This window comes from Triplophysa rosa, linkage group LG17 (assembly GCF_024868665.1).
Source record: "Triplophysa rosa linkage group LG17, Trosa_1v2, whole genome shotgun sequence".
Lineage (NCBI taxonomy): Eukaryota > Metazoa > Chordata > Actinopteri > Cypriniformes > Nemacheilidae > Triplophysa > Triplophysa rosa.
The window spans coordinates 1,944,597-1,959,629 of NC_079906.1; the positions used below are offsets into that span (position 1 = coordinate 1,944,597).

Genomic DNA, 15,033 nt, shown 5'->3' on the forward strand with positions numbered 1-15,033 from the left:
TTATGACACATCAAAGACACATGTGGTATGGCATAGTGTGAGTAATTATGACAGAATTTTCCCATGTCTGTGAACGGTTCATTAAAGATGTTTACTGACCTTTTCCACCAATTTCATGGCTGCTGCTCTCTCCATCATCGTGACGGCCACTCGCAGAGGCATGATGCGCAAGGACTGAGGTGCGTTCCAGCGACAAGCCCGACTCATGGTTGCCCAAACCACAGCCACCCTCACGCTGATGAGCCAGCTTACGCTTAATAACAGTCATCTCCTTCTTCAAGGCTTTAGCTCGCCGGGACTGGCCGATACTGTGCTTCCCTGACATGACTTCATCATAACGTGCCAGCAGGATCTGCAGCTGCTCCTCCAGAGGCAAACGCCGTCGGTTCTCCAGCAAAAGATCTGTGAACAGGAACAGAAAACGTCAGAGGCACTTAACACAATCAGCGCATCAAAACAAGACTTTAGACTCCCTGACAACAAAGTCTCCTGAAGTTTAAAAAAAATACTGACTCTCAACCTCAGGATCTTAAACTTACACAACGAGTTGTTATTTACAGTTAGGGCCATAAATATTTGGACAGAGGCACATTTTTTGTTATTTTAGCTGTGTATCAATATGTTTTCGAGTTACAGTTTTATAATAGATATTGTCTTAAAGTGCACACTCTCAGCTTTATTTAGAGTGTATTCACATCCAGATTAGCTGAAGGATTTAGGAATTACAGCTCTTTAATATGAAGCGCCCCCCTTTTTGCAAGGGACCAAAAGTAATTGGACAGTTGAATAAAAAGCTGTTTTATTCACATGTATGGGCTTTTCCTTAAATAATTTTGTCATAAATGAAGCATGAGGTTTCCCTGTTACCAAAATGTGCAACTTTTTGTGATTTTGTTGCATTTAAGCATAAACAATGAAAATTCAAAACATTTGACCAAATTAAGGAATACATTTTGGTTTATAAGTAATAAAGTAATGCTGACCAACTTGCATAATGTGGAAGTTGGACAAAAGTCTCAAAATTCAGTAGAATTCAAATGGAATAAAAAAATGGAAACAGAATTTTCAATAAGGGACAGGGCTGTGTGCCCGAATATTATGTTTTTGATTACTAAAATTAGTAAAAAAAATATGTAATATTAACTACTTTATGAATTTAACAAATTATGTCACAATTATGTGATTAAATAGACAATATTGAATTATGAGTTTAATTGTTAGATATAGCTTGGAAGGTCTGAAAATATTTTCTTATGTGATTAAATTAGCTGCTTTCATGGTAGAGTACTATAAGGTTGCTCTAAAGATTAAAAAAGTGATGGATCACCAAAGTACACTATTTTTGAAAAATAGACAAGACTCGGAAAAACAGTAAGAAGAAACCCAACTGACCATCTTCAGCAGCTGATGCCGATCTCTCTCTTTCTCTGAATCTCTCTCTCTCTCGCTCGTGTGGTGACTCCGGGCTCGGCTCTCTGGGAAGATGCATGCCTGTCTCGTAATCATAGCCAATTCTCTCTGCCTGTCTGCGTGCTTGCCGTAAAACAGCACCACCCGCTTCTCGCAATCGCAGTGCAGCGCGGTAGAAGACTGTGTCTTTGGCATTGTATTTCAGACAGTTGTTGACAATGAGCAGAAAGTCAGTCTCAAAAGTTTCAAAGCTTAGATAGCGATGTGATTCTAAACCCTTCCACATTGTCTGAAAGTCCATCGGGCGTTCAATGTGATCCAGGTAATCTGGGACCTAAAAAAATGGAAGAAAAGACAGACACAGAGCAGTGAAGAGATTTAAAGCAATGAAGCTGGAGAACTCATGTAGCTGGTAATGCATATAGTGGTCTGTGTGGGACGGATCTATCTGCATGTTCCTTGAAGATTGTGCATCATGTCCAACACTTGTACCATAACACAACAAACGTGATGGAGGAACCCGTTGTGGATGTTTGTTTTTCTTTTAATGTTAGCATGGCAAAAAACTAAAAATCTAAGATGAGAAGACTGAAGTTTAGCAGTAGTTTCGCAAAAAGAACGCGATTCGCAACAAGAAGTTCATGCAGCTACAATAATTGTGAGACATTTCTACAAATTAAGTTTTGGTGAATCCTTACTTTGTGATCTATACACAATTGATTTTATTGGTATTATATTAGAAAATTTTGTAACTCATTGTAACTCTTTTAATCTCACACGGTAAGATCTCATCCCTGTTTTATCTTTTGTAACTCAACCGATAAGGCTGACTGTTACAAGTTTGAAACACTGTAGTCACATGGACTACAGTGTTTCCCATTCATTGACGAGACTATGGCGGCCCAACATAAGACTATTTTGTTTCGCCACAGTCTTAAAACGAGCCGAATAGTTTTTCTTACAACAACATAACTATTTGTAACGTTGAATTCTGTTTCGCTGTTTCGTTGTTGTGCCATTGTTCACGGCAAAACATGCGTCCCCCTCTCTGTTGCTTCAGCACAATGTGCGCAGCACACACACAGACACATACTGTACATACGAATGCACGCTCGCTCGCTACTGTTTCAGCTTTCACGGTTGAAACGCAGACACGTGAACTGGCCAGGATTTATGACGTCGCCAAGCCATACGGAATACAACATCGTTTGAGGGAAGTAAAATCTAATGTTTCAGTATTCACTGCAGTTATCCACAGTACAAACATGATTTTATCAGTGTACGACAGAGCAAACCGATAGCATTACCTCATGGCGTTAACATCATTATGTTCAGCTTCATCAGCTTCAGCATCATATTATTTCCAGCTAAAATAGCAGTCTGCATATAGGGACATTTGACATACACCATTTCTGTCGTTTAAAATGAGCACAACGTCTACACAACGGAGCTGTACGCAGCACGCGCACCCATGACATTTATAATGATTATCTTCTCATCTCTAATATCTGTCCTTATTTAGCGCCAAAAACACTTCGTTTAACCTTTTCCAAATCACCAAAATAGTTCCGTTTTGTTTTTAATGGCAAATTATTCATGTTTCGTTTCATTTCGATATTAAGTTAATTTAGAAAAATGTTTGGAGTATTTTTTTTGTTTGTGGCTCACGTGTAGTTTGATAGCCAAATGTGCTGGAGCACGAATTTGAATAAATGATGTGAATGACACTGTTTAAACGGTTAAAATAGTTTAGAATAAATAAAGAGTTTAAAAATTTCGTTTCGTTTCTTTATTAGGTTAGACAAATGTTTTGAGTATATTTGTTTGTTGCTCAGTCACAGAACGTAGTTTGATTGCCAACCGCCAATTTTAATGATTTGAATGCATGATGGGCATGAGTCTGCTTAAATTCCTCCTTTAGCTTCGGCTGTCGCCGTAAGAAAAATAAATTATACGGGGGTGCACCACACACGTGTCCAAAACTTGTCAATATATTTGGTTTGTCGGACATCAAGCAGCACTGCTCAGACCGATAGGCGTGTACCGCAGGAGGAAGCGTCTGTCATTAATAGCTCTCGTGTTAGGTCCGCGCAACGCGCGCATAAAGTTGAAAACATAATAAATCACAAACTTAACATTACTCTGTTGTGCTGAGAGAGTGTGTGCTTTCCTTACGGGTTAACGCTAAACAGTCGCCGCATCATAATAATGTATGAATGCTCTGGTCCGGATAGTAAATGAAAAAATGATAGGCCTACTGCCATGCGGGGGAGTGGGACAATGGCACTGTGAAAAAGGCCTGATGCCCGGCCTGCGTTTTAATATATGGTAATATATAAATTAGTTCAACTGTTAAACACTTTTTTGCTTCATTTTTTGATGGCTCATGCTCTACATGTTTTTGACTTTTTTTGTTTGTGAACTCATTTTACCATGTGTTATCCCCATTTATATCAATGGTGCCAATGATTAAATTACTACTATATCTATTGTAGTCTTATAGATTGAGTCACTTAATTTTGTTCTTAAAATGCACCAGATTGCAGCATTTAAAATATACTAAATTTTCTTATGGGGGAGCATGCCCCCGGACCCCCCTAGAGGAAAATATGTTTAGCCCCCATAGTCTCAAAACATTCTGTGGGAAACACTGGACTATTTCAATAATGTCTTGACAAATTTTCTGTGCTTTTGAATAAGCTTTGTGTTGCTGCCTATGGGGGAGTCAGAAAGCCCCCGGACCTAATCAAAATTATCTTCATTTGCGTTCCGAACATACACGAAGATCCCAGGGTTTGGGAACAACTGGAGGGTGAGCAATTAATTACAGAATTTTAGTTTTAATTCCTGGGCCGATTTGGCCAGTTGAAAAAATCCTTAGCATTGAGCCCTGAATATCAGATCAATAAAGCATCAGATGTTAAAGGTTGAGTAGGCAATCCTGTCCAGAAATGTTTTTTTTGTCATGCTGGTTGGAAGTCACTTAACATCCTCATAGCAATCAATAAGTAAAGTGATGCATTTGTATTTTTATAATTATATATCGTCTGTGAAAGGCGTAGGACCAAAAAACATTGCAAGCGCCGTTTTCGCGTTGTAGTGTGGATGAGGAAAACAGAGGGGTTAAAAAACAATGATGCGTTTTTCGCCATGTGATGCAGTTGTTTCAGCTGCTCTCCTGTTTGATAGCATTAATGACAGTTAATGCATACTTTAGATTGCATTTGAGGAGACTGAGTATTTAATTACTCGCAGTTATTGTTTAGCAGCGGAGCGTGAGTTAAGTTTCACTTTTGCAGCTTTATAGTCTTGTGTTACCCGCAGCAACATCTCTAAGGTCCCGTTTACACTGTCAGTTAAATGTGACCCAATTCCGATTTTTTCCTCCAATGTGACACAGATCGCATATGACCCACGAAAGTGTAAACAGGAAAAAAGCGCATGCATTCGGTTATTTTGAGATCAGTTTCAGGCCTCATTCATATGTGGAAATAAATCAGATATGTGCCAATGTGACTGTCATGTAAACAGGCGGATCGGATATTCACCCGTCAATGCGAGTCATTCATCATTAATGCCTTTCACACAGAGATTATCCCGTAAAATTGCCATATTGTTAAGTTAAGCCAGTTCGCCAGTTATTCGAAAACTAAAAAAAAAAATTATTTAGCTATCCTAATCAGTATACAGTATAATACAGTATACTAATCACCTATCACCAAACTGAAACTCAACACGAGAAAATAGCGCTGTCTGCTGAAATGCAGTTTTAAAGTTTGAATTTACTCAAAATCTAAATTTATCACAATATCAAAATGATCAACATAAAAATACAAATCGCCTCAATAAACATGATCGCCCACCAAGCTAAAACACTCTGCTGTTCCACGTAGCGGAGAAGCTCGAGTTTCTCTGCAGATACCCGCTTAACTTTTAACAGGATAAACACTTGCCCGGCATTTACCTATTTTTTTCCTTAATAAATAGCTGTGCGCTGCCGGTATGTGTACAATCATATAGAATAATGTGCAGTTATCAAAGACACGAGTGCGCAAACAGTCTGGTAAAAAGGTGTGTTCGACCCTTAAAGATGCGACAGAACCGCGCGCAGATTTTGTCGCGGTTGCAGGAGAGACATCTATTCATTTATGCTCCTGTGCATATAAAACGTGCATTTAGTGCAGCTGTACACATTTTAATCTGGACAATGTCAACATGTAAATTTCCCATCAACGAGTAGGAAAAAGTATCATTTTTATGGCAATCTGAATAGGGAAGCCATGGTAGGTTTAAACAGCTTGTTTCAAATGTAATTGTTAAGGACTGTAAGGGTTACGCGACTGACTGAAGTTGTCACTGCAACAAGAGCTTTTTTATTAAATATTTAACTTTCTTATATTATTTGAGATTTCATTATTTACTGATGTTTATTTAAATGTTTTATATGCTGTAGTGTGCCGTTTCACTGATGGATTTGCGCTTTAAACATTGACGGATGTTTCATCCTCATTTATTTCAGATATCATATTTCAATTTCAATATTTAAATAAGTTATATATTTCTCTTCCGCTCGTCATGTGGTTGCTACATGCAAGTATAACAGGGTTTTTCCTGGCTAAAAATGAGGCGGAGGTGGTGCCATCCTGATCTTGTACACACACACGTATGCCTACCGTACCTTTAAGTGGCTTAACCAAAGTGACTGAGTTTGACATATTAAAAGTTCTAATAAAATTAGATAAAAGTGACAATTATTAAGTTATATAAAACATTACTTTTATTCAACCAAACAGAAATGTTTTTAATCAAATAAAGCTTTTTTATCATTTCAACTAACTTTTCAGCCCACAATAGCCAACTAAATTAACCAGTCTTTCTAAATGAGCAAAGCTCATTCACATCTTGCATTCTCTGTGGTTCACTTTAAATGATTCAAGGATCTCTTATATTCGCTAGTGACTGAAAAGTTCAATAGTTTAAATGAATTGGTTCAAATGAGTCATTCGTGTGCGTGTCGTTCTGAACGCAATGTGCGTTCATACTGGCGAACTCGCTGTGTACAGTATACGCTGATTCAACGATCCAACTGCACAGCTAAAGACATTACAATGATGTACGTCATGTTAATTTAATAAATTTCAAGAAATTAAACGTACTTGGATGCAAAACAAACAGCCGTGAAACACAGGCTGGCTCTTGTTCTTTTTAACCTTGAGCAAATGTTACATTGTCACGATTTGCCAGGAAGGAGAACCCAAAAGCAGGCGGCGGGTACAAAATAGGGCTGTGACGGTGGCAGTTTTTTAGTGCGGTGGTTGAGAAATATATATTATTTATATAAATAGTATTTATATTATTATACAGGGTTTTTCCTGCATAGAGAAATTGGAGGCGGCCGCCTCTGTCAAATGTCGTGCCGCCTCAGGCTCTCGCCAAAATTATGTTGCGAGTCTTCACAAGAAATGCTGCGTGCATTTAACAGACTGTCATTTGTAACTGCAGTTGCGGCATTACTCTTAGTAATTAGCACACTGAGGCGTAATGCTGCAACTGCAGTTACAAATGACAGTCTGTTAAATGCACGCATAGAACAATGTGCGTTTTACCTCACTTAAAGGTACAGGCTCAGTAAAGAAATTACTGGTGTCCCGCTCCTGCAGCTGTTCCAGAGTGCTACGCAACAAAACCAGGAAAGGAGTCAACTGCAGCTCTAACGCCATCTCCTGAATCTTTATCTAAAAAACATGAAAAAAGTTTTAAGTCATTATAATACAACAACAAACACTCAGTGGGGATATTTCTACTATAGATGGTTTCAGCGGCAACAACCTAAATGTTACGTGAACCAAATTTAACTTCTGGTAGACCTCTGCAAAGAACCTATAACTGTTGAGTAGCGTCCGACAAAACTGTCTGTAGAGCAGTAGTAGACTAATATATTGGCCGAAAAATCTAAATGTTTGACAGCCAAACAGCACATTAGCAGTTTGTTCCTTAAGAAAACCCACTTGGATTTAAAACCAGCATCTGACAGACAGTAAAATAACCAATCATCATTTGCTCCAGCTGGGAATATGATGTACCATAAATTAATTTCATTTGTTCAAATCTGCTTTGATGCCAAGTTACATGCAGCTAACTAAGTAAATAATGCACAATCACATTTTATTTATTTTATAATGGCCTAATATCGGCTAATCATACACACTCACTCCTCAACAGCAGCATCCACCATTAAAAACATTGGTCAACCACTACTACAGTGGTGCATAATTATTATTATGCAAGATGATGATATTCTGATCATTTTTTATTCTGAGCACATTTGACCAAATCCAAACTACACCAATCTACTATTAATATTGTATATAATAATTTATAAGTAATATATAATGGTTAACAAAGCCTGGAAGTGAAAAATGCTTTATGTTCAGGTGTACATTATCAGATTCGCTTAGCAGGACTAGGTGTTATAATCCCAATATTTCAGCACAGTTTAATTGCCCAATTGGACATTTCCCACACTTTAATTGTGACAGAGGAGCAGTTAAGAATATGGGTAGAGGAAAGGAGGTCCAAGGCTTCAATGGGTTCGTCAGTTAGGCATCCTCTGTGTTTTGGGGATATATGATTATAAATACATATTATACTTATACTTACCTTTCCACGATATTATCAGTGAGACACCTCATGAATTGTGTCCAATACCACCCTCATCACATCCATTATCCTGGGTGAAAGATGCCATCCATTTCAACCACAGCCAGTGGCTGCTTCTCTCAGCAACAGTGGCAAAATCTTTGACTACCCTCCGCTGGACCTATCCTCTGATCCTCACTTCCTTAAAGGTGGAGTGGTTTATTTGGAAAGGTGCTAATTTTAGCCTGCTAGCACTGAAATTATAATCCCACCCTCTATGCGATTCGCAGTCCAACCCTTCAAACACATGAATGTATTTCGTAAATCCATGTAACGAATTACAGTACATTCGTTTTACATACCTGTCCAAAAGAAAGAAGGCAACCATGGTATCGTTTTTCAAACCCTTTGCCTGTCGGAGCTGTCTGTGTAAAAACTGAACCGGTGTTAATTTGAGTTTTTCCCTTTTGCATGATCCAGACGTTTATTGGTCACTGCTTTTTCAAAAACAGACTTTCTTTTTGTAAAATTTTCTTGTTGACGGTTCCACAGGAAAGTTTGATTGTTGCAGATTGTCCGCCATTCTCCCTGCATTGACACAGCGGACGTCAGCGGACACTGTGGCGCTGATGACGTATGATGTCTGCGTGAACAGGGTGCGCAGTGGTATGCAAGATACGTTGGCTGAAAATGTACACATGACCAGTCACAGCGTTCGGCAAGAACGTTTTGATTGGGCAAAAGTTTTTTGGTTCTACTCCTTTCACAGACAAAATATAATTATATAAATATTATTTGACCACTATACTTCTTGATTGTGTTGAAGATTTTATTAACCAAAATATAAAGGAATCATGTACCCATTGTTTTACTATTATAAATTCATCTCTACATAGTAAGGTCCTTGTTATTATTATTACACCTTTATTTAACCAGGTAAGTCAATTGAGAACCAGTTCTCATTTACAATGACGACCTGACCAAGAAGCAGCATAAGAAGCAGCAGGTTCAGTACAACAATTACACAAATAACACAATTATAAACAAAGTCACAAACAGTGAAGAAACAAATAATCGATTTATTAAAAACAAGCACAATGATCTTGAACAAATGACAAAATTAGGCTTTTAAAAGCTGCAAACGAAACAAATGAACTGAGGTTTAAGGTCTGCTGCAAATGACTCCAGTCATTAGCAGCAGCAAACTGAAATGAATAACGACCAAAAGAAGTACGGGCTTTAGGTATGACAAGTCTGATAATACCGCTGGAGCGCAAATTATGAACTGGATTATGTATATTAAGAAGTAACTGTAAATAAGATGGAGTTTTCCCGATAAGAGTTTTATAAATAAACAAAAACCAATGAATTTGTCTGCGAGAATGAAGAGAAAGCCAATTCAACGATAGATACAGATGACAATGATGAGTGTTAAAAGAAGCTCCAGTTACAAAGCGGATTGCAGCATGATAAATGACATCTAGTTTATGAAGCAGAGTTTTTGAAGCAGACCTGTAAACTATATCCCCATAATCCAAAATAGGAAGCACTGTCGTTTTAACCAGGAGTTGTTTAGAAGAATATGTAAAAGAAGATTTATTGCGGTAAAGAAAACCAATACGGATTTTAACCTTTGAAAGTAATGCATTTATGTGTGTTTCAAATGACAGTTTGCTATCAAGCCAGATACCGAGATATTTATAGTGTTGAACATAATCGATCTCAAAGCCATCCGATGTAGAAATTTTAGGCAAATGCTCAGCAAGTGAGAGATTCCTACTAAAAACCATACATTTAGTTTATTTTTATTTAAAACCAAATGAAGATTAGAGAGAGCGTGTTCAATGCGATTAAAACTGGCCTGTAAAAGAGATAATGCAGTGGTCAGGGAGGAGCTAGATGTATAAATGATGGTATCATCAGCATATAAATGTACGTTGCAATCACCTACATTAAAAGTAATATCATTAATATAAATATTAAAAAGTGTGGGTCCCAAAATACTTCCTTGAGGGACTCCTTTCAATAATAACATAGGGTCTGACAAAAACCCTTCCACCCTCACTGATTGTAAACGGTCATAACAATAACTCCTAAACCAAGCCATACATCTCTCAGAAATTCCTATGCCTTTTAGTCTATCAAGTAGTATTGCGTGGTCCACAGAATCGAAAGCCTTTGCCAGATCAATGAATGCAGCTACACTGTACTCCTTTCTGTCAATGGCACATGTAATGTCATTGAGGACCTTAAGTGTAGCAGTAATACAGCTATGCCCGGATCTAAAACCAGACTGAGCCTGATTAACGACGTTGCAAATCTCCAAATAGTGCGTAAGCTGCTTATTAACCAGTTTCTCTAATATTTTAGAAAGACAGGGCAAGATAGATATAGGCTTATAACAATTTAAATCCGAGTTATCACCCCCTTTGAAAAGTGGGGTTAAAGCAGCAGATTTCCAATCCATCGGGAAAACACCAGATTGGAGAGAAAGATTAAAAATACAAGCAATAGGTGATGCTATAATATGAGCTGCTTTCTTTAAGAACAATGTATCTAATTCGTCTAATCCAGCAGATTTGTAAGTGTCCAAATTAAGCAGCTCCTCGAGTACCTCAATCTCCTGAATTGGCTGAAAAGAAAAGGAGGAGGAGGAAGGAGAGCATAAAGCAGATGATTGAATAGGAGATGCCAGGTTAACCGGCAAACTAGATGTACCGGAGCTATTTTCATAGACACAGCCTATATTAACAAAATGTCTATTGAATAGATCCACCATACTGGATTTTTCTGTGATAACAACACCATCCGATTTTATTACAGAAGGCAAGCAAGAAGAGATATTAGCATTTTCCATTTTTTTGATGATATTCCAAAATTTACGAGGATCGGAGCCGTTAACAGTTAAATGATGTTTAAAATAAATATATTTTGCCTGTCTAATAGACTGAGTACATTTATTTCTTGCCGCCCTATATAATTGCCAATCAGATACATTATTCTATGTCTTAGCTTTACGCCATAAAATATGTTTTTGGCGAATAAGCTCAGACAGAGATGGGCTAAACCAAGGGCTAAGACGATTTTTTACCCTAATCTTTTTAACAGGGGCATGTTTATTCAGAACAGATTTAAACAAAAATTTAAATTTTTCCTATTCTTTTTTATTTCTTGTTTTATTCCTATTTTTTTTCTATTCTTTTTTTTCTATTTTTTTTAAAATGTCTTTTTTTTTAAATTTTTCAAGAAGCGTTTAAAAACAAGCACCGGAGGGTTTCTCAATGTGGTACACTTACGAACACAGGCTATATTACAATGATCGCTTAAACTCTGACAAAAAACTCCCGACATATACCTCTCAGGCCTATTAGTGAGTATAACATCAATTAGTGTACTGGATTCCATGACCTCAGTATTATATCTAGTAGGAGCCTGCACAACGCTGAAGAAAATCTTACCTTCCACATTAAGAACAAAGAAATTAATACAGGTTTGGAACAACCTGAGGGTGAGTTCATGTTTGGGTGAACTGTCGCTTTAAATATATTTTTTACTCATTTCACCCGTAAAAGAAAACCTGCTTAATAATTATGGACACCTGAATAAAGCATTTTTCACTTCCAGCCTTTGTTAACCCTTAAATATAACTTATAAATTATTACATACAAAAGTACCAGTAGTTATTAGGATGGGTGTGGTTCGGAATCAGTAAAATGAACTTGGAAAAAAACATGCAAGAATGTCAACTTGCATAATAATTATGCATGCACTGTATAGAGTCCATGTATTCATCTGTTGGACAGCAGAAGATGGTTTTAGTCTTACTGTCTCTCTCTTGAGCTTCTCTCTCTTGCGGATGAGCTCCACCAGCAGCCGGGCTCTCTCTAGGTCATGACGGAGTCTCTGCCACGCTTTCAACTGCTCCTTCAACACAGAATGTTTCTCTTCACCATCCCTCTGTGGACAAACATTTAATGTCAAAAAAAAAAAATCTTTACAGTTTTCCTAATAAATCAACATGCTAATGCACTGACGGTAATAGTGGGGAGGGGCTCCGTGTTGCGCTGGGACTGCAGGTGCGTCTGGAGACGTCGCAGGAGAGGAACACCGTTGCGGCTCTGTCTCTTCAGTGTCCAGTAGCTATGGAGTCTCTGCATGAACTGACTTTTCCTCTGCACTGTTAGATTACTCGTGATCTTACTTAACCTAAATCAGAAGTCACTTGATTTACTAAAGGGCATCTTCCCACAAGAACATTTAGCGATGATATTTTAAGTCAGTGTCTGAAAATTTTTTTTTTTTTTAATGTCATTTAAACATATTTTTAATACCAATTTGAATAAAACAATGTCCATATCAATAATATATTGAAAGTCAGGGTAAACCAATACTAAATATGTGTTCTGAGTGTGTCACACCATTAAAAAATGTGTTATTAACCAAATTTGAATGATAAAAACCACAAAGTAAATAAAGTTAAAAAAATTAGCAATACTCTCTGCTCTCAAACACTGGGAAACATGTCCGCTGTCAGCGCTGAAGCCATGCCAACTCGCCTATCTCAAACTGAATCCCCAGTATATGTGAAGAGTTTTACGTGAGGATTCGAATTCAAATGCACGCGATATTCATCAACAGAGAATCACTGAAGTGAGTTGCGATCACACGCAGTGATCCACCTCCTTCCTTTAATGTAATGCCCTTCCGTCCATTTGCGTCTGCTTTACCATTCGCTTGTTGTTTGGCCTGAGATTTGTTTAGTTGGGCAGAGTGAGAGCGTGAGAGAGCCTGAAAGCGTGTGCGTGAGAGTTGGCAACCCTGAGCTCGTGACTGTGCAGACCAATGATGCTAAGGCGCTCTAGTGTTAAGGAGGTCCCATGCATGCTCGGACACTCCATTGGATCATCGAGCCACCGTTTAGCCCCAACCAAAAATCCTGAACACAGAATTAGTAAAAAATATGTTTAACGTTTTAACTCCTCCTATTTTTTGGTGACTCAGGCAATCTTTCACTACTCTTACTACTTGATCTCAGCTCAGCTCTCGACACCGTTCGTCATAAAATGCTAATCTCAGAGATGGGCATCTCAGGAGCAGCATTATCTCGGTTTTAATCCTATTTGGCAGACAGACAATACTACATTACAATGGAGAACTATAAATTTCCCACTGTCTTACTCAAACAGGGTGTTCCACAGGGCTCAGTTCTTGGGTCATTACTATTTTTTATTTACATTATGCCACTCGTTCAAATTATATGCCGCCATGTTTTTCAGTCTCACTGCTATGCAGACGACATTCAGATTTATACCTCTTGCCGACCTGACTCTATACACCAAACTGCAACTCTATTGTCTTGCATTAATGAGCCAAAGGCTTGGCTAAACTCAAGTTTTCTTAGTTTGAATTGACAAACAGAAATCTTAGTTGTCGGTCCTCCAAATCTAAAAAAAACCATAACTAATGCTCCCAAACTCTACTTTGAAGCTACATCAATTATTCCATGGGCCACTGTCAAAAACTTAGGTGTCATTCTTGATTCTTCATTAAACTAGGTTGCATATATTAGCCAACTTTCAAAAGCCGCATTTTTTCAACTTCACAGTATTGCCAAAATCTGTCGCTTCATCAGCCCAAAAGATGCTGAATCATTAGTACATGCATTTATCACATCTCACCTCGACTATTGTAAGGCCCTCTTTACTGGACTACCAGTGCACTTTGTCTCTCGTATGGAATATATTCAAAACTCTGCTGCACGAATGTTAACTTACACTAAACGGTCTGCCCATATAACCCCTGTTCTATTTAATCTTCACTGGTTACCTGTGTCCTCTCGTATTATCTATAAAATCCTTCTGCTTACCCTCAAATCACTGTATGTGTTCTGCTCCATCTTATGTTAGACAGTTTGGTTTAGTTTAGTGCCACCTCGTGTCAGTTAAAGAAATAAAAAATAAATAAGTGTGAGTTCAGTATTGGCCACATTTGTCATCCAGTCAGCTTGTACTCAATCTTTTGAGGCCATCCTTTGTTTTGTCTCTGCAAAGCATCATCTGCATCATCTGTAATTATTTTATTATTATATAATCTTTGATGATGCATGTTTGTGTATAACTGTAGTGCTTTTATCGAACATTATTTATGATCGTTAGCTTAGCCTATCTTTGAAATTGCTCTTTGTAATTACGTTGAAAAGGTCACGTTTGACGTAGGCGGAAGCACCGATTCAGTGTTGAATGTGCAAGTTTTTAACGTAATTACGTGAAGTCATGAACGCGCATCGCAGAACAGCAAGGCAAGCATTTGTGTTTATAAAGCATATACATTTTTTTAGAAAATAACAGATCGTTTCGCTAGATACGACCCTTATTCATTGTCATCGTTTAAAGCCCTTTCAAGCTGCACAGAAACTGTAATTTTGACCTTCAACCATTTGGAGTCCATTGAAGTCCACTATATGGAGAAAAATCCTGGAATTTCTTTTTGACTAAAGAAAAATCTTGGATGACATGGGGGTGAGTAAATTATCATGAAAATTTATTTTGAAAGTGAACTACTCCTTTAAACCTGTATTTCTTGCCATTTTATTTGTCATATGATGATCCAGAGAACACTTGAACAACTAAGATGAATCCTGATTCATCTGTACATTTTGGATGGAGTTAGGCTGTCTGTTAAATTGCAAATGTATACGCAACGAGAACAGTACCGTATGGTCTTGCTCCTATTTATCTCACCGACCTACATTTAAAGAAAAAATGATATTCGCTAAGAATTATTAGGAAATTGCACCCCTCCACCGCATGCATGCATATAGGCTGCACGCACGCATTTATAGTCTACACACACATAAACAGTGACAGATAGAGGGAGAGAGACCATTCACGCTTTCCATCTGTATGATGACAAACTTAACTCTTCAGGGCTCCAGACTAACTTTTTTTACTAGGAGCACTGTAGGCCCCTGACTGAAAATTTTAG

At 37.9% G+C, this 15,033-nt stretch overlaps 1 protein-coding gene across 2 annotated transcripts in view; it reads right to left on the reverse strand.

The window, feature by feature from the left end:
- Positions 1 to 15,033, reverse strand: part of brpf1 (bromodomain and PHD finger containing, 1) — a 342,746-nt gene that overhangs the window by 298,171 nt on the left and 29,542 nt on the right. For both annotated transcript variants that reach the window (XM_057355913.1, XM_057355912.1), the window contains exons 6-10: positions 12,084 to 12,255; positions 11,875 to 12,006; positions 7,017 to 7,145; positions 1,393 to 1,744; positions 100 to 402 (exon numbers count right to left, since the gene is read on the reverse strand). In XM_057355913.1, the coding sequence (XP_057211896.1) occupies positions 100 to 402; positions 1,393 to 1,744; positions 7,017 to 7,145; positions 11,875 to 12,006; positions 12,084 to 12,255 (1,088 nt within the window). The remainder of the gene's footprint in view (positions 1 to 99; positions 403 to 1,392; positions 1,745 to 7,016; positions 7,146 to 11,874; positions 12,007 to 12,083; positions 12,256 to 15,033) is intronic.